At 45.3% G+C, this 20,200-nt stretch overlaps 1 protein-coding gene across 1 annotated transcript in view; it reads left to right on the top strand.

The window, feature by feature from the left end:
* EDEM3 (ER degradation enhancing alpha-mannosidase like protein 3) overlaps positions 1 to 20,200 on the top strand; it is an 89,058-nt gene that overhangs the window by 46,517 nt on the left and 22,341 nt on the right. The window contains 7 exon segments of the mRNA XM_056523658.1: positions 1,619 to 1,702; positions 2,171 to 2,254; positions 2,788 to 2,912; positions 4,526 to 4,691; positions 6,993 to 7,147; positions 8,098 to 8,251; positions 11,204 to 11,398. Coding sequence (XP_056379633.1) covers positions 1,619 to 1,702; positions 2,171 to 2,254; positions 2,788 to 2,912; positions 4,526 to 4,691; positions 6,993 to 7,147; positions 8,098 to 8,251; positions 11,204 to 11,398 — 963 coding nt within the window.

Genomic DNA, 20,200 nt, shown 5'->3' with positions numbered 1-20,200 from the left:
TAGTAGTAATTTACAAATCCGTTTAACTTTCTGGCGCCAGTTGATTTAAAAAATAAAATGGAAAATGTTTTCCAGTTGAGTACCCCTTTAAGTATCTTATGTTAAGGGGGTTGTCCGGTAAAAAATAACTCCTTCCCTATCCTGTCGATAAGGGATATGTATCTGATCCTGGTGGATCTGACTGCTGGGAATCCCCCAGAACCTGGCTCTGGGTTTTAGAGAGCGTGTGCTGTAAACAGCAAACACTAAATTAATTAATTTATTTATTTTGAGCCTTGGGTGTTCCTGTGCGCTGTACTTATGTATTTTCGTGTTCTCCTAGATGTAAATGACGCGTGTGTCATCTATAACACACACTTTCCCTAAGAGCAAGGGCCCCGCACTGGAGATCACAGGGTGTCCCAGCGGTCGGACCTTCCACCATCAGATACTTATGTGGATAAGGGTTAAGTTATTTTTCACTGGACATACCCTTTGCGTGGATTTACAGGACTAGTTCATTGATGGCCTTTCCTCAGGGCAGTGTTTCCCAACCAGCGCACCTCCAGCTGTTTCAAAACTACAACTTTCAGCATGCCCGGACAGACTTTTTTTGGAAAACTTTTTTTTTTTTTATTCACCTGATGCCAGAAAGTTAAACAGATTTGTAAATTACTTCTATTAAAAAAAATCTTAATCCTTCCAGTACTTATTAGCTGCTGTATACTACAGAGGAAATTCTTTTCTTTTTGGATTTCTTTTGTCACGACCACAGTGCTCTCTGCTGACAGCTCTGTCCATGTCAGGAACTGTCCAGAGCAGGAGAAAATCCCCATAGCAAACCTCAACTGCTCTGGACAGTTCCTAAAATGGACAGAGGTGTCAGCAGAGAGCACTGTGGTTGTGACAGAAAAAAATCCCAAAAAATAATTTCCTCTGTAGTATACAGCCGCTAATAAGCACTGGAAGGATTTTAAGATTTTTTAATAGAAGTATTTTACAAATCTGTTTAACTTTCTGGCACCAGTTGATTTAAAAAAAAAATTATTATAATATATGTTTTCCACCGGAGAACCCCTTTAAAGGGGTAGTCCAGTGGTGAAAAACGTATCCCCTATCCTTAGGATAGGGGATAAGTTTGAGATCGCGGGGGGTCCGACCTCTGGGGCCCCCGCGATCTCTCTGTACGGGGCCCCGGCTCTCCGGCCAGATAGCGGGTGTCGACCCCCACACGAGGCGGCGGCCGACACGCCCCCTCAATACATCTCAATGGCAGAGCCGGAGATTGCCGAAGGCAGCGCTTCGGCTCTGCCATAGAGTTGTATTGAGGGGGCGTGTTGGCCGCCGCTTCGTGCGGAGGTCGACACGCCCCCTTCCCGCGGGCTGTCGGGGCTCCGTACAGGAGATCGCAGGGGGCCCCAGGGGTCGGACCCCCCGCGATCTCAAACTTATCCCCTATCCTTAAGATAGGGGATAAGTTGTAAACCACTGAATCACCACTGGACTACTCCTTTAAGGCTGAAAAACATAGAATCGTTGAATCTTTTAGTTTGTGAGCCTCTGTTTCATACTGTTTAATACTATGTTTTATTTTATTTTATTTATTTTTTGTTTGTTTTTTTTCCCTTTCTTTTTAAAGGTCTTAAAAGGAGATATAAGACCAGCTATAGAAACCCATGAAATGTTGTATCAAGTCCTAAAAAAACACAATTTCCTACCAGAGGTAAGATTGTGGTTATTCGTATACCAGATTGAGTAAAATAAAACTTGAGGCTAGTGCTACTTGGTAATTTAACATGTAAAATTTCTTAAAGGGGCCCTGCAGCAGCTTATTTTCTCTCCCTATTGATTATGCATGCATGCTCAGCGAAAGCAAGCGTGCACATGTATTGGTAGTTAAAAAAGGAGCAACTGTTCATAAAACAGCTATTGAAAGTATAAGGTCAACTTTAATGTCCCTATAGTGTTTTTCTTTAATATTTATCAAGTATAGAAATTTTCATAATCTGTTGATTTTCTGTCAGTGAAAATCTGTTCTGAAGTTCTTGTATATTATGGATTTTATACAACTCCTACGTTCTAGTTTTCTTCCTGCAGCTTAAAAGATAAATAAATAAGTAATACTAATCTACCAGTAAGCCTATAACCTGTCCAGTAAATTATTGGTAATATTACTGTATACATGTTTCAGGCCTTCACTACTGATTTCCGAGTGCACTGGGCCCAGCATCCATTAAGACCGGAGTTTGCAGAAAGCACATACTTCTTGTATAAGGTAAGAACTTTTTACCATGTAGTCTTAAAGGGGTACTCCTGCCCCAAGACATCTTATCCCCTATCCAAAAGATAGGGGATATGATGTCTGATCGCGGGGGACCCCCGCAATCTAGCATGCAGCACCCACCTGTAAGCACTGCTGGAAGCGCTGGAGACTCTGTGTTATGCCTCCCGGCCACAGGGACGGAGTATTGTGATGTCACGACTCCGCCCCCGTGTAACATCATGTTCTGCCCCCTCAATGCAAGTCTATGGGAGGGGGCTTAACGCCCCCTCCCATAGACTTGCATTAAGGGGGCGGGGTGTGACTTCACACGGGGACGGAGTCTTGACATCACGATATTCCGTCCCTGTGGCCGGGAGGCATAACACAGAGTCTCCAGCGCTTCCTGCAGTGCTTACAGGTGGGTGCTGCATGTTAGATTGCGGGGGTCCCCCGTGATCAGACATCTTATCCCCTATCCCTTTAAGCATTTTAAGAATTTTATGTATGGATATTTATTTTTTATTTTTTTTCTTAAACTTTTAAAGGCAACCGGCGATCCCTACTACCTAGAAGTTGGGAAAACAATCATTGAAAATCTGAACAAATATGCGCGTGTCCCATGTGGATTTGCAGCTGTAAAAGATGTGCGGACTGGAAGTCATGAAGACAGGTTTGTGATTTACACTGTAGGATTTCACTTTGAAGTATATGTCTGTGTTATCCACTGTATCTATAACTTGTATATTAGTATAATCCAGAAATGCCCACATCTAACATCACCTAAAAAGAAAAAAATTATTCTCAACTTATTTTTCTCGCAGTCAGTGGACCTTTATTACCTCCGCCCTATCTGATATAATGATCTCCACTCAGAAGCACTGCGCCCTGTAGTTGGTTCTAATGAACTAGCAGAAGGTTCTGATTAGAGATGAACGAACGTATAGTAAATTCGATTCGTCACAAACTTCTCGGCTCGGCAGTTGATGACTTATCCTGCATAAATTAGTTCAGCTTTCAGGTGCTCCCGTGGGCTGGAAAAGGTGGATACATTCCTAGGAAAGAGTCTCCTAGGACTGTATCCACCTTTTCCAGCCCACCGGAGCACCGGAAAGCTGAACTAATTTATGCAGGATAAGTCATCAACTGGCGAGCCGCGAAGTTCGTGACGAATCGAATTTACTGTAAGTTCGCTCATCTCTAGTTCTGATCCGTCCTCAGTGAGCTCCTCTCACACACCCAGGCTCAATACTCATGAGGATCATGTATACAGATCCCCTCACACACTAATAAAATATCTGACATTATGAACAGGAATTTAACCTGAAAAGACTTATGCTGCTCTCTATCAGGCAATGGTTTAACATGGATATTCTTACCATATATTTTCACTTGGAGAACAGTATACAGGCACTGTCTTTCGAACTATGCACCTCTTCTCTGTGTAATCTAGCCCATTAGTTAGTCTGTAAAAACTTAAAGGGGTACTTCTCTGGAAAACATTATTATTAATTATTATTAAATCAACGGGTGCCAGAAAGTTAAACAGATTTGTAAATTACTTCTATTTCAAAATATTAATCCTTCCAGTACTTATCAGCTGCTGTATGCTGCAGAGGAAGTTGTATTTCTTTCTGGATTTCTCTTCTGTCTGACCACAGTGCTCTCTGCTGACACCTCTGTCCATGCCAGGAACTGTCCAGAGCAGGAGCAAATCCCCATAGCAAACCTCTCCTGCTCCAGACAGTTGCACAGGAAGTTCTTTTCCTTTATGAATTTCCTTTCTGCCTGACCACAGTGCTCTCTGCTGACACCTCTGTCCATATTAGGAACTGTCCAGAGCAGGGATAGGTTTTCTATGGGGATTTGCTCCTACTCGGGACAGTTCCTAAAATGGACAGAGGTGTCAGCAGAGAGCACTGTGGTCAGACAGAAAGAAAAAAGAAAAGAACTTCCTGTGCAACATACAAGCTGATAAGTACTGGAAGGATTAAGATTTTTAAATAGAAGTAATTTACAAATCTGCTTAACTTTCTGGCACCAGTTTTATTAAAAATAAAATCAGAAATCTGTCATCTTTGCATATATTATATAATATAAATGATTTGTAGAATAATAAAAGTACCGTAAATGTAAAAATTACTTTCAACTCTAACTCTTTAAACTCTAATATGTTGAAGAAAAACAATTTATTTATTGCTTGTGTTGAATGGTATTTTAGTTGTAAGTATCTCATCAGTGTTTCCTGGGTTCGGCTCCTTACCTTTTACCTGTGCTTCATTCCAGGATGGACTCCTTTTTCCTGGCAGAGATGTTTAAATACTTGTACTTGCTTTTTTCGGAGAGGGAAGACCTTACCTTCGATATAGAGGACTATATTTTTACTACAGAAGCTCATCTATTACCGCTCTGGTTATCCACGGTAAATCACACAGAAGGGAAGAGAAACAAAGTATGTATTTAATGATTCTTGTCATTCCCTTTTATCTTTGTGTTATTTGAGTAAATGTCCACCTTCAGTACATAGAGGTATAAAAAGAGGGCAATTAGATTGCATTACTAACCTTCTGATCCAGTGTGTTAAATCCCGGAGCTGCACTCACAATTCTGCAGACTCCACCATTGCTTGCTGAGTGACTGTCTGTACTGCACTGACAGTCTTTGTTCTGTGAAGTGTAATCTTTCTACAAAGAACATTAGAGCAATAGAAGAACATTAGAGCAACATGCTATAGAAAAACTAACTTGCCCTCTGTGTTATGGAAACACAGCTAAGTGGGTAGAGGTGTTCTTGCTTGACCTTAGGATATGTTATCAGTGTCCGATCAATTGGCGTCCCACCAGCATGACCTCTTCCCATCACCAGAATCAAAGTAGAAGCAGCTCTAGACATATGACCAGTCCTCTCTCCACATTGGGGACCAGCAGAATTGTGAATGTGGTGATGGGCAAGAATACAGGACAGTACAGTGATCCCTCAACTTACCATGGGCCTCACCATACATTAGTTTCAACATACAATGGTCTTTTCTGGACCATTGTAACTTGAAACCAGACTCAACATACAATGACAATCTGGACAAAGACAGTCCGGATCTGTGAAACTTGTCAATGGCCGAGAGAACTGACCAATCAGAATGGGCAATTTACTGGTAAAACCCCTGTATTACTGAAGTGTATGCACTAACTGGTGTCTGATAGCGCCCCCTACAGTACAGAGAGGTATTACATGTTCTGTACACTTTACCTGTACCAGGGTTAGCTTCTCCTTTGGACACCAGGTGAGGGCGACTCCATGTTACTTTTTTAGGACATTGCATGTACTGTACGAAGAAGCTCCTGTCCTCTACATAGACCAGTGTTTCCCAAGCAGGGTACCCCCAGCTGTTGCAAAACTACAACTCCCAGCATGCCCGGACAGCCTTTGGCGCCGCGATTAAGCCCCGACCACCCCTCCTCCCAGCCATATACGGGAACCGTAATGACAACCCGTAGTGTGAACCCAGCCTTTGGCTGCATTCACACCACGTTTTTGCAATACAGTTCCCGTATCAGGTTTTTGATGTAAAACCGATTCCTCAAAACCGGAATAAACTGTATCAAAACGTGTGTACAAATTTTAAGTTAAAAACCATATACGGTTTAAAAATGTGTCCGGTTGCATCCGTTTTGTAAGAAAAAAAGTATACGTTTTTAACTTTTCACTCCATTTTGAATAAAGTTTCACTAGTTCGATTGAAATCCCAAGAAAAAAAAAACTGTGCAATGTCAAAAAACGTATGGTGCAAACCGGATGGAACTGTACACACATTTGGTTCTGTACGGTTCCCATTGACTCCCATGTAAAAAAACGAAACGTATACGGTTTAATACAGTTTTTCACCCGGACCAAAAACCGTGGTAGACTTTTAGGTACAAAACTGACAAAACCGTACAGGATGCAAAACAGACACAACCTAATGCATCTTTTGGCATACGGTTTTCAATACGGTTGCATACGGTTTTCACATTGAAAACGTATATGGGAACTGTATTGCAAAAACGTGGGGTGAATGCAGCCTTAGCCAGGCGGCTTTTTTTCAACTATGATTACTCCGAAGTGACCGAGCATTTCAGAGTAAATCTTAGCGTTCTGCGACCCCGCTCACTGCACCCATTTCATGCTGCCCATGGTCTGTGCACCATAAAAGAGATGACAGGTTCTCTCTAACTTTTTATATTAACATGTATAAAATGTGTATGAATATAAAAAATTCTGAAAATGTAATAATTCCATACTTAGATTTTAATTTTATTTTAAATATATATATATTAATAATAATTTTTTTTTATTTTTTATTTTTATAATGGTTAAAATAGTAAACCTTTGGTATGTGCTGTCACTTTCCTGTGTTTTGTTTTTAACTTAATGTCAACCTGTCATTTGAGAAGTTTTTCGGTCGAGGGCTCAGTTTTAAGCCCCTCCACTGATTAGGAGAACGGGCAGAGACACGTGTGGTAGCATGCTTTACTCCCCAGCTATCTTTGTCTCACTGCCCCATAGACTTATAATAGAGCAGTCTTGCTGACTCATCAGAACTTGTGACACGTCAAAAGATTTTTTGATTGACAGGTACACTTTAAAATAGTATTCCTCATATGACTTTACACTTTGGCTGTTTCATTGGGTTGTGAGTTACATTTAGTAGTAGATTTTTATTTTTTTTATTTTTTATTATACGGGTTAATTTTTAATAAGTTGTGTTTTCTTACAGACTACCCAGTACACAGAGCTTGATGACAGCAACTTTGATTGGTCCTGTCCAAATACACAAATTCTCTTTCGTAATGATCCTTTGTATGCTCAGAGCATCAGGGAACCCTTAAAAAATGTGGCAAATAAGAACTGTCCCCGTACCACTTCACGGTTGTAAGTATAGATAAAGATTTAATTATTGTGGATTGGTACCCCACGATCTTTCAGAATGCTGTTGGTCCATCTGTAATACAATATTCTGAGCACAATTGCTGTTTATGTAGATGTGCATGTTGCTGTTTTGTTCCGATCTGGGTGTCGGCTGCGGGGGTTGTGACGTGACGTCACGTCCACGCCCCCGTGATGTCAAACACCCCTCGTGATGTCATGTCACGCCCCCTCAATGCAAGTCTATGGGATGGGGCATGGCAGCCACCATCCCCTCCCATAGACTTCCATTGAGGGAGCATGACCGTGATGTCACAACCCCCACAGCCTGCACCCAGTGATCAGAACAAAATTTTCCGAACGCTAGGGCAGTGGAGTACCCCTTTAAGTGCTGCATATGACATTATTTACCCATTTAAAGGGGTACTCCGCCCCTAGACATCTTATCCCCTATCCAAAGGATAGGGGATAAAATGTCAGATCGCGGGGGTCCAGCCGCTGGGGACCTCCTGGGATCTCGGCTGCAGCACTGGAGGCTTCAGCTCCCGACTGGAGGCTTCAGCTCCCGAGATCGTGACTTCGTGACTCCGCCCCGTGTGACGTCACACCCCGCCCCTCAATGCAAGTCTATGAGAGGGGGTGTGACAGCCATCACGCCCCCTCCCAGAGACTTGCATTGAGGGGGCGGGGCATGACGTCACACGGGGGCGGAGTCGTGGCGTCACTATCTCCTGTCACCATGGTCGTTGGGATGAGAGCCTCCAGCGCTGCCGGAAGCCGCAACAGTTGGGTGTTGCAGCCGAGATCCCGGGTGTCCCCAGCGGCGGGACCCCCGCGATCTGACATCTTATCCCCTATCCTTTCGATAGGGGATAAGATGTCTAGGGGCGGAGTACCCCTTTAAATTCCTCTTAGAACCTCAAAACTAATATGAAATTTACTTCAACCTTTACCAGAGATGAGATTTCCAGCAACGGGATCAGGCCGCCATTACGTGCCAGGGATTTTATGGCTAGTAACCAAGAACATTTGGATATCCTGAAAAAGATGGGTGTAAGTCTGATACATCTGAAAGACGGAAGAGTTCAGCTTGTCCAGCATGCCAATCAGGTAAGGGTACGTCATATAAAGGGTCCCTTACAGGGATTGTATGGTGTATTCCATTATCATTTTATTACAGACATGATCCGAGCGGCTGTTAGTGTCGTATAGAGGCTTGTACCATAAAGTGAATTGTACATTAGTGATAGCTGTCGCTGGTGTCAAAACCATCAATGGTGCAGGTGCCAGAGTTGGATGTGAGGCTCAGGAGGCAGAGCCATGCAAATTAATCAAGGAGGGAGGGGGGAAAGGATTGTTGAGGTGCGTGCCAGACCTCAGCACTGATGTGGCTGCCGAACGCCTCTTGATTATTTAAAGGGGTTATCCAGGAAAAAACTTTTTTTTATATATCAACTGGCTCCAGAAAGTTAAACAGATTTGTAAATTACTTCTATTAAAAAATCTTAATCCTTTCAGTACTTATGAGCTTCTGAAGTTAAGGTTGTTCTTTTCTGTCTAAGTGCTCTCTGATGACACATGTCTCAGAAACCGCCCAGTTTAGAAGAGGTTTGCTATGGGGATTTGCTTCTAAACTGGGCGGTTCCCGAGACACGTGTCATCAGAGAGCACTTAGACAGAAAAGAACAACCTAAACTTCAGAAGCTCATAAGTACTGAAAGGATTAAGATTTTTTTTTAATAGAAGTAATTTACAAATCTGTTTAACTTTCTGGAGCCAGTTGATATATAAAAAAAAGTTTTTTCCTGGATAACCCCTTTAAAGAAGATCTAAACCACAATGATCTGTTTTGACAACGTGGACGGCTACCACAAAGGTAATATTCACTTTCTTGTACAAGCAGTTATATCACACTGTCAGCAGCTTTGATTATGCCCCAGTACTGACAGATTCCCTCTAAAGGGGTCCTCTGGTGGAAAACAAAATTATTATTTTTTTTTAAATTAACTGGTGCAAGAAAGTTACAGATTTTTAAATTACTTCTATTTAAAAATCTTACTCCTTCCAGTACTTATCAGCTGCTGTATGCTCCAGAGGAAGATCTTTTCTTTTTGAATTTCTTTTCTGTCTTACCACAGTGCTCTCTGCTGACACCTCTGTCCGTGTCAGGAGCAGGAGAGGTTTGTTATAGGGATTTTCTCCTACTCTGGACAGTTCCTGACATGGACAGAGGTGTCAGCAGAGAGCACTGTTGTCAGACTGAAAAGTAATTTAAAAAGAAAATAACTGCCTCTAGAGCATACAGCAGCTAAGTACTGGAAGGATTAAGATTTTTTTAAATTTACTTGTAATTTAAAAATCTGTTTAACTTGCTGGCACCCGTTGATTTAAAAAAAAGAAATAGTTTACCAGAAGAGTAGAGTTTTAATTTAAGTCTGTATAAGCCGTCACATGGTTACACCATGAGGGGGCAGGGCTATGACGTCACGCTCTCCCGGCTCCAGCGTTTGCAACAGTTTGTTCCAAATGCTGACTAACAGAGTACCCCTTTAAACTCCGCTCCGGCTGGAGTGGAGGTTTAGTTCATCTAAATAGCAGCAGTTTATGTAGCAGCAATATTATATGATGCACTGACGTGGAGCGACGTTTTTCAGAATGCTCAGCCTTGTGGTTTGCCAGCGAGAATCTGTTATCTCAATGTTCCAATATACAGTATATAATTTGTCCCAGATATGTTTAACAGGTTAGACACGTTTCAGGACTACTGTCCTTTCTTCAGCAGCGCAAATATAGGTATGATGGTGATAGTCTAGCTATGGTCTTTTTTATAAGTAAGGATTGCTATTGGATAGGTCACAATTTTCAACTGGGATGGATCTAAAACCTGTAATGGATCAGTGAAAAATAGAAAACTCTTCTATGGAAACAAACTATACAGTTTTTAGTAAAATAATGCATTCCATCATACATATATAATGTGTAGCAGACAAGAGTTCCAGATCTATCTAGATGGCTTGTGTCTAAGATTCCAAATCTAATAGTGCATATGTATATATATATATATATATATATATATATATATATATATATATATATGTGTGTGTGTGAGATATATATTTCCAAAAATAAGCAGCACATCAAGAAATATGAAGATCTGTAGGCAGGGTGCACGCATGCTGGAGCCACGGTCCTCTGGTTCCTTAGTAATAACAGTAATAATATGCAGCACACCGAAATGTCATGCAAAGTGCTTTATTCCATGTGGTACAAAAGCAACGTTTCGCCGGCCTCACGCCAGCATTCTCAAGAGAATGCTGGCGTGAGGCCGGCGAAACGTCGCTTTTGTACCACATGGAATAAAGCACTTTGCATGACATTTCGGTGTGCTGCATATTATTACTGTTATATGTATATGTTTATATGCTCAGACTGAGCTTGAAAAAGACCAGAAAGCTGGTTGAAACGTTGTTCTGGACACCCTCACTGTGATGGAATAAAAACTTTTTTGGATTTTACTACCTAGTGTGCTGCGGAAATTTCCATTTTATATATATATATATATATATATATATATATATATATATATATATATATATATATATATGTATATAATATATCCTATCCTATCTATATTATGTATAAAAATGCAAAGCACAGACTGTGTGTACCTTTGAATTACAGAGAATATAATCAGAAATAACTGGAACACAAAAATGAAAAATACAGTTTTAAATTGAATAAATGGAAATGGAAAATAAAAAAAATAACAATGTGACTCTGAGACGACAGTCACACAAAATCCAACTTGATAGATTTTTGGTTTCAGTTTGCAAGTTGCATGTGACTTAACTTACATTGTGGTCAATGCTGATTATGTGGACCTGCATCCCATTCATCTAATACTTAAGCAGCACAAACTTAGACCAGAAAGTCTAAAGATTCACCAAATTCAACATAGGGGTTCAGATGGTCTGCACATTATTTATTTATTAATTATAAGTATTTCTTTACTTATGTTTACTATTGCAAAGTGCAGCTGGATGAATAAGTTGTTTGTTTCAGGCCGCGAGTTCTATAGATGCAGAAGATGGTTTGCGCTTTATGCAGGAAATGATCGAACTTTCCAGCCAGCAGCAGAAGGAGCAGCAGCTGCCGCCACGTGCGGTGCAAATAGTGTCTCACCCGTTTTATGGAAGAGTGGTATTAACCGCAGGGCCTGCACAGTTTGGAATGGATCTATCCAAGAATGTTGCTGGGGTAAGTATTAAGACTACTGCAATGTGTGTGACATGAGGGTTAGATCTGGTCAGCTGATGGAATCCAAATAAAAGTAGTTAAAAAAAAATTGTAGTAAGGTGGTAAAAGTAGCAAAACCAGGTCAAATAAAGAGTAATAGAAACATTCGAAGGGGGTTACCTGGCTCAGCATTCCGAGTTAACATGGCACATAATGCAAATACATATAAAAAATTATATTTCTCTATCGGCTCCATTGGGGGGACACAGACCGTGGGTGTATGCTGCTGTCTCTAGGAGGTGTGACACTATGGTAATAAAAAAAAAAGTCGGCTCCTCCCAGCAAGATATACCCGCCTTCAGGCTCTGAGCTAATCAGTTTAAGCTTAGTGTCTGAAGGAGGTGGACATGGTCTGGCATTCTCCAGACCAGGTCTTCTGATTTTTTATTTTCCTAGTATAGGGACGTGTTAGTTTTTTTTTTATTCCCTTTTCTTTTCTGTTTTCAGGTGGGAACTCAGGGACTCCGGTTCCCTGTTTCCCCATTGCGAGTAAGGGAGCAAAGACATTGCGTATATGCGCTGTTCACCCCCCTTCGCCAACGGTCAGCGCCTGGGTTGGTACCTCATGGGTCCGTGTCCCCCTATTTCCCTGCTCGCCTTGCTCGCGCATAGCAGCCAGGCGTGATGCAGGTAACTAAAGCTGACTGAAGACTTCACTGAAGACTTCATTAGGTAAGTTCTTCTGACTGAGGTAAGTACTTTCCCCCTTTTCTCCTCAGGTGCGGACTGGCAACTTCTGGAGACCCCCTGTTTTGGCCCACCTTTTAAGGTTATAGGCTGGCTTACTGGGGATGGGCTTTTATTCTGGTCCTTTATTCTGGGGGAGCAGTGGCATCTGAGGGGGCATATGTTTTTCACTAGTGTGTGTGTGTGTGTGTGTGTGTGTGTGTGTGTGTGTGTGTGTGTGTGGTACGGTGTTTAGACTGCAGCGGCTTATATGCGGCTGACAGCCGCGGCGCTGGTTCAGGCCGGGCGCTCTCTGCACCGGCTTACTTTTGCTTATCGGCGTATCGGCCACCCGCTCTGTTCCCCCGAGCGCATATGCGGCTGACATGTGTGCTCGGGACAAGGAGTGGGCGCCCATACTGTTTCTTCTCTGCCTTCCTTAGCTCCGCCCACAGGGCTGTCGGAGCTCTTCTGAGGCGCTAAATAGCCTCCAATCAGCGCCGTGGGCGTGATTTTTTGTCAGAAGGGGGCCAATTAGTTAGTGCCTCTGCTTCAGGCACACCCCCCTCTGCTATTGGCTGGCCTGTTTTCTCACACTAGCTGCACGGAGCCGTTCTCCTCACTGCAGCTGCCGGGGGACACAGCCTAGGGTGAGAAAGTTCCTGTCCTTTTTTCTCATAATGTCCGTATCCAGAGCTGTTCGCCCCCCCCTCTAAACAGAAACCTGGACAGTGACTTATTTTGTCTGTAAGCACTGTAGTACCAAAATGCTTGGCTCTACCATGCCCACTTGCCCTGCCTGCTCCCCCAGACCCCCTGGTACCCCCTGATGCCCTTTTGGTTCCGGTGGGTTCAGCCGCTCCACCAGCCTGGCTTTCTTCCCTGACCCAGTATATGGCTGACTTGACCCAAGTCTCACGTTCGGTGGCTGAGGCCTCCCGGGAAGTGGTGTCTGCCTTGAAGGGGTCTTCCCTGCGCAGGGCCTCTGAGAGAGCCCTCTTCTTGTCTCAACATACTTCACGCTTTCACAAGCGTACTAGGTTTGCCTCGTCTGACTCTTCCATTGAGTCTTCAGATAGATGTGAGCGTTCCCCTCGTGGGTCCCGGCCCTCGCTGTCATCTGGGCACAAACATCGCTCCTCCAGAGGACGTTCTCGGAGTCGCCGCTCTGCCACGCCAGAGCCGTGTACCCGGTCAGGGTTGCCCCCCCCCTCCAGGACTGCCTCTACTCATTCACATTCCCCTGGTGAACTAGTGGACAAGGCTTCCGAGCCGGCATCTGACTCAGAGGACTGCTCGGACTCAATTGCAACGGTGAATTCATTGGTGACAGCCATAAGAGACACCTTTCACTTAGAGGACCCAGGATCTGCGGATGTCAATCCAGGAGTATCCTTTCATCGTGCTAAGCAAGCACCTCAAAGGTTCAGCTCTCACGCTGACTTTGACGACATTCTGGAATCTGCATGGAAACATCCAGACAAGAGGTTCCCGGGAATCAAGACAATTCAAGAACGTTATCCATATGACAAGGACTTTTTCAATAAGGTGATTTCCCCTCCCTCAGTGGATCCACCAATCTCCCGGATCTCTAAGGCGACTACACTGCCTCTGGCAGATGCAGCTGCCTTCAAGGATCCCATGGACAAGAAGGTAGAATCCTTATCGAAGTTTGCCTCTGAAGCAGCTGGCTCTTCTCTTCTTCCCATCTTCGCCTCGACATGGGTGTCCAAGGCTCTGTCGGAGTGGTGCCAAAAGCTCCATCAGGATATCTTAGTGGGATTCCCCCCAGAGGATCTATCTGCTCTGGCTCTCCAATGCTCTAAAGCTGGGGACTTCCTGTGCACAGCTTCCATGCAGTCAGCCCGTTCTACCTTTGCTGTGGGTCACCTAGCGGCTCTCCGCCGCTCTGTGGCTTAAAGCTTGGAATGCGGATGCCGCTTCCAAAAGGTCTCTCACTGAGCTTCCCTTTACAGGTGGCCGTCTTTTTGGCAAACGCCTTGATGAGATAATCTATGAGGCAACGGGAGGTAAGAGTTCCTTGTTACCTCCAAAATAAGGCTCGCCCTACTTCCCAAAGGAAGTCTCTTTCCTTTTGGTCCTTCGGACCTCTGGCTCCAGCAAAGGGGCCGGGCAGGCGCCCTGGCGGGACAAGAAGGCTCCCTCGTTCCGGGGACGCCCGTCTTGGAAGTCGGACTCCAACCAGTCCGGCCATTTTGCGCCCAAATCAGGCAACCGCAAACCCACTTCTGCATGAAGTGAGGCCCCCACCCACGGTCTCTTCTCGGCTGGGAGGTCGTCTCTTGCTTTTTCGAGACATCTGGACCTCACACATGTCCAACGGTTATCGAATCGAATTTGCCTCCCTTCCGAGGGATCGCTTTTTTCGATCCCAGGCCCCCCGGTCTCCTCCTCCTGGTGAAGCAATTTCGAGCGGCTCTCCAATCTCTGCTTCTCCAGGGGGTTATCATTCCCGTTCCTCCAGGGAAACAGTTTCGGGGTTTCTATTCAAATCTTTTTGTGGTCCCCAAGAAGGACGGTTCTGTGTGACCAATCCTAGAACTCAAGTGTCTCAACCGTCGCCTTCTTATCCGCCACTTCTGAATGGAATCTCTCCGTTCGGTGGTGGCGTCCCTCGAACAAGGGGAGTTCCTTTCTTTGGTGGACATCAAGGATGCCTACCTCCCATGTGCCAATATTTCCTGGCCATGATCGGTACCTCCGCTTTGCGGTTCCGGAGGGGCACTTTCAATTCATAGCCCTCCTCGGGTCTTTACAAAGATCCTTGCGCCAGTGATGGGCCTGTTACGGTCAAGGGGAATCTCGGTGATACCCTTTCTGGACGACCTTCTCATCAAGGCTCCAACCAGAGCCCAGACTCTGGAGAATCTGGACGTCACTCTCCACACTCTGGATCGCTTCGGGTGGAAGGTCAACCGGGACAAATCAGTCCTCCGTCCTACCCAGTCTCTAACCTTCCTGGGACTTCGATTCGACATGACCTCTGCCCGAATTTGTCTTCCGCCGGACAAACGTCTGGTGCTTCGGTCGGGGGTCCGCTCCCTTTGGACCTAGGTCTCAGTCCCCATCCGCACTTGTATGGAAGTCCTGGGTCGGATGGTGGCAACTATGGAGGCTGTACCCTTTGCCCAGTTTCATTACTGCCCCCTCCAACTAGCTATTCTCTCTCGATGGAACAGATCTCCTCTGTCCCTCGATCGTCAGATTGTTCTCCCTCTCAGGGTCCGTCAGTCCCTGCTCTGGTGGCTCCGCTCCCCCCTTCTTCTCCAAAAGCGGTCATTTCTTCCCCTTCATTGGCAGGTTGTTACGACGGATGCCAGCCTGTTGGGCTGGGGCGGCGTGTTCAGGGATTGGACGGTTCAGGGACTCTGGTCTCCCCAGGAGACCCTTCTTTTGATAAACATATTGGAATTAGGGGCTATTCTTTTTTGTCTTCATTGGGAGTCCCATCTTCAGTCCTGTCCACGTTCAGTGGCATACATACATCGACAGGTCGGCACTCGCAGCGCGGCAGCCATGGCCGAGGTGACCAAGATTCTTACCTGGGCGGAGAGCAAGGTTCTGGCCATTTCGGTGATTCACATTCCAGGAGTGCTCAACTGGGAAGCGGACTTCCTCAGTTGGTCCTCACCCGACCCCGGCGAGTGGTCTCTACATCCAGATGTCTTTGCGCAGCTCTGCGACCTCTGGGGCATTCCAGACGTGGAGCTCTTCGCATTCCTGCACAATCAGAAGATCCGTCCTTTTGTGTCCAAGTCCCAGGACCCTCAGGCTCTGGCCGTGGACGCCCTAGTGATTCCTTGGGCGGGGTTTGCCCTACCCTATCTGTTCCCTCCTCTTCCGCTCCTTCCCAGGGTGCTGAGGAAGCTCAAGGCAGATGACGTCCCCGCCATTCTGGTAGCTCCAGATTGGCCCCGAAGGTCGTGGTACGCCGATGTAGTCAGGCTCCTGGACGATGCTCCACTGCGCCTTCCGCTCTGTCTGGACCTGCTCTCTCAGGGTCCTCTTTGCCACCCCAATTTACAGTCGCTGCATTTGACGGCGTGGTGGTTGAGACCACGGTTTTTAGGGCCCGCGGGTTCTCTTCCCAAGTCATTCACACCATGCTCAAGGCTCGTAAGCCCTCCTCCGCAAGAATTTACCACCGTACTTGGCAGTCTTATTTTCGTTGGTGTGAAGCTCAGGACTTCTCCCCGGTAACCTTCTCGGTTCCCCGTCTTCTCCCCTTTTTACAGTCGGGGTTGGAACTGGGGTTGTCTCTCAGTTCACTTAAAGGTCAGGTTTCGGCCCTTGCTGTTCTTTTCCAGCGGCCCCTGGCTTCTAATTCTCATGTCTGGACCTTCCTTCAAGGAGTGACGCACACTGTTCCTCATTATCGGTCACCCTCTCCCTTGAATTTGGTTCTGAGTGCTCTCCAGGGTACACCCTTTGAGCCCCTTCGAGAGGTGTCTCTCCTCCTCCTTTCTTGGGAAGTGGCGTTTCTTGTTGCTATCACCTCCATCCAGAGGGTGTCTGAATTGGCAGCTCTTTCCTGCCGTTCTCAGTTTCTGGTGATCCACCAGGACAAGTTTGTTTTCCCGCCAGATCCTTCATTTTTGCTTTAATGTGGTCTCGGCCTTTCATCTCAAGGAGGACATTGTCCTCCCGTCCTTTTGTCCTGCTCCTTCTCATCCTAAGGAGCGCTTACTACACAAGCTGGATGTAGTTCGGGCTGTTTGGTCTTCTCTCCATCACTACTTCTTTTCGTCAGTGTGATTCCTTTTTCGTCCTTACGGAAGGTCGTCGTAAGGGACAACCTGCTTCCAAGGCCACCATTTCTCGGTGGATTCGGTCCGCCATTTCGGAAGCCTATCGCTGTAAGGGGAAGATTCCTCCTTTCAGGGTTGTGGCTCATTCTAACCGTTCTGTTGGGGCATCCTGGGCTCTCCAGAATAGAGCCTCGGCCTCGCAGATTTGCAAGGCAGCTACCTGGTCATCTTTGCACACTTTCTCGAGGTTTTACAAGTTCATACTTTCGCATGGGCTGATGCTAGTCTGGGTCGTAAAGTGTTGCGGGCGGCAGTGGATCGGCCGTCTGCCTGATTACTTATCTGCCCACCCTAGGGACGGCTTTGGTACGTCCCACGGTCTGTGTCCCCCAATGGAGCCGATAGAGAAAAGGAGATTTTTGTTTACTTACCGTAAAATCTCTTTCTCGGAGGATCCATTGGGGGACACAGCTCCCGCCCTTTTTGGGATTTTCCTTTGGTTCTCTGTCCGAGGGTGTGTTCAGTTATGTTTTTTCTTCTGGTTCTCGGACAGTTTTGGGTTTTTCTTTGACCTGTTGGTTTCCTCCTATTGCTCTTGAACTTAAACTGATTAGCTCAGAGCCTGAAGGCGGGTATATCCTGCTGGGAGGAGCCGACTTTTTTTATTACCATAGTGTCACACACCTCCTAGAGACAGCAGCATAAACCCACGGTCTGTGTCCCCCAATGGATCCTCCGAGAAAGAGAGATTTTACGGTAAGTAAACAAAAATCTCCTTATCTATATAAATCACTACTAGTTTTTAAAATTGCAACACCAAGAATGAAGACTTATGGAATTGTGAAAATCACCGAATCCATAGACATGTTTTTATCATTATTTTTTGTTTTCATGATTTGCATATCATTAAAGGACAACTGTAGTGGTCAAAAATCCCTGCACAAATGTTCCCCAAACAAAAGTTATACAATTCAGTCAATTAGTCCTATTTACCTATATGCAGCCGTTTCTGAGATATTAGAGTTGCCAGCATAGCCCAGTAGTCCTGCGTCCGTCCCCTATTCATTACATTGCAGCCGCCATCTTGGGGACGGAGATCTCTTCCTCCCAGCAGTGTTTGTGCTCCCCCTAGCCTCTGTCAGCTCCTCCCTGCTTATGCATATGCATGAGCGGGTGCTTTCTGAGGCAGCCATAGGCTCATCCTCAGAAACGCCCCTATCTGTAAGATTGAAGCAGGGGGAGAATGAGGACGTCCACAGCTCCTCCCCCCTCCCCTGCTCTGTCTACATAGGACCTCACTTATCATGGGGAGGATTCAAGTTTTCATGGGGGAAACACAGAGCAAACCACAGAGCAGGGAGGGGAGGACGTGTGTGTGAAGGAGACATATTATACTGCACGGGATGGGGGTGTATAGACTACAGGGAATAAATATCATACTGATTCTGTGTGTGAGAGGGGGGGGGGACTACTGAATGACTCATGCTGGGAGTTGTAGTCCCTGTTATGTGTGTGTGTATGCCAGTGTTTCCCACCCAGGGAATGCTGGGAGTAGTAGTTTTGCAACATCTGGAGGCACCCTGGTTGGGAAACACTGGTGTATGAACTACAACTCCCAGGAGACTACAGAGATACAATAGAGGTGTTGGTGAACTACAACACCCAGGAGATTACAGAGATACAATAGAGGTGTTGGTGAACTACAACTCCCAGGAGTCTCCTGATACAGTAGAGGTGTTGGTGAACTACAACTCCTTTATACACTCAAACAGCAGAAAGCTGACACGACATGCTTGGATGTATAGTCTTACAACAGCTGGAGTCACCTCTGCAACTCCAAGCATGCACATACGGCAGAAAGCTGACAGGGCATGCTGGGATTTGTAGTCTTGCAACAGCTGGAGGCACCACTGGAATTCCCAGCATGCCCGAACAGCATATAAAATAACTGGGCATGCTTGGAGTTGTAGTTGTGAAAAAGATGGAGGGACCAATATCAGGACAGTTTTATAGACAAACAATTATGTTTTTTTTTACCATTTTTACTTTCACTCTCCACTCTCCAGAGCCCACACTACAGTGAGCACGGAGGCAGCTGCTTCATCACTGGACAGGAGCAGCATGGGGAGGGGGAGATGAGCAGAAGGGGAGGGAGATGGGGGCGTTACAATATAATAATTTGCTCGGGGGGGGGGGGGGGGGGGATAGAACAGGGGGAGGGCAGCAGCTTACAGGAAGTAAGCACAAGGCATGATGGGAGATGTAGTTTTTCTTTCACTTGTCCTCAGTAATTCATGTGCTGATAACGGGAGAACGACTGGGCCAATTTTGATGGGGGAGACATCGTTGGAAAGGTCTTTCAAAGACCTATTAAATGAGGTAAAAAAAAGTTTTTTTGCCCAGCACTGCAGATGTCCTTTAAAGGGGTTATCCAGGAAAAAACTTTTTTTTTTAAATATATCTACTTGCTCCAGAAAGTTAAACAGATTTGTAAATTACTTCTATTAAAAAAATCTTAATCCTTTCAGTACTTATGAGCTGCTGAAGTTAAGTTGTTCTTTTCTGTCTAAGTGCTCTCTGATGACACCTGTCTCGGCAACCGCCCAGTTTAGAAGCAAATCCCCATAGCAAACCTCTTCTACTCCGTGCAGTTCCCGAGAGAAGCAGAGATGTCAGCAGAGAGCACTGTTGCCAGACAAAAACAACAACTCAACTTCAGCAGCTGATAATTATTGAAAGGATTAAGATTTTTTTAATAGAAGTAATTTACAAATCTGTTTAACATTCTGGACAGTTAAAATAAAGAGAAGTTTTTTTCCTGGAATACCCCTTTATTTTGTCTATGGATCCTGTGATTTCCATAATTCGCTACTTTTCCTTTTCGGTGCAGTTCAATGTTAAGGAGTGTATTTGCATTCATTTTTATGTGCCATTATTTAGTTTTAGCTTCTTCCAGCATGGTTGTGTCCATTGCCTATGTGTATGGTCACAACCACACTTTGGCAGCAGTGGACACTCTTACGCACCTCCTCCTATAGTGTGTGTGTTATTGGGAGCCCTTATGGTAAGTGCATGTACAATACCTCCCTGCCTTGCTGCCTCTTGGGCTGCGTTTCCCAACCAGGGTGCCTCCAGCTGTTGCAAAACTACAACTCCCAGAATGCCCAGGCAGCCTTTGGCTGCCTGGGCATGCTGGGAGTTGTAGTTTTGCAACAGCTGGAGACACCTAGGTTGGGAAATGCCGCTCTTGGGAGCTATGATTTTATGGGACGGCTTCCAGGAATTGCAAAGTAGCCCTGGAGAAATGTTTTGTACTGATGCACTTGTC

This window comes from Hyla sarda, chromosome 6, assembly GCF_029499605.1.
Source record: "Hyla sarda isolate aHylSar1 chromosome 6, aHylSar1.hap1, whole genome shotgun sequence".
In the NCBI taxonomy this organism is placed as follows: domain Eukaryota; kingdom Metazoa; phylum Chordata; class Amphibia; order Anura; family Hylidae; genus Hyla; species Hyla sarda.
The sequence above is the reverse complement of the archived record's forward strand: the minus strand, read 5'-3'. Positions and strand labels throughout refer to the sequence as shown.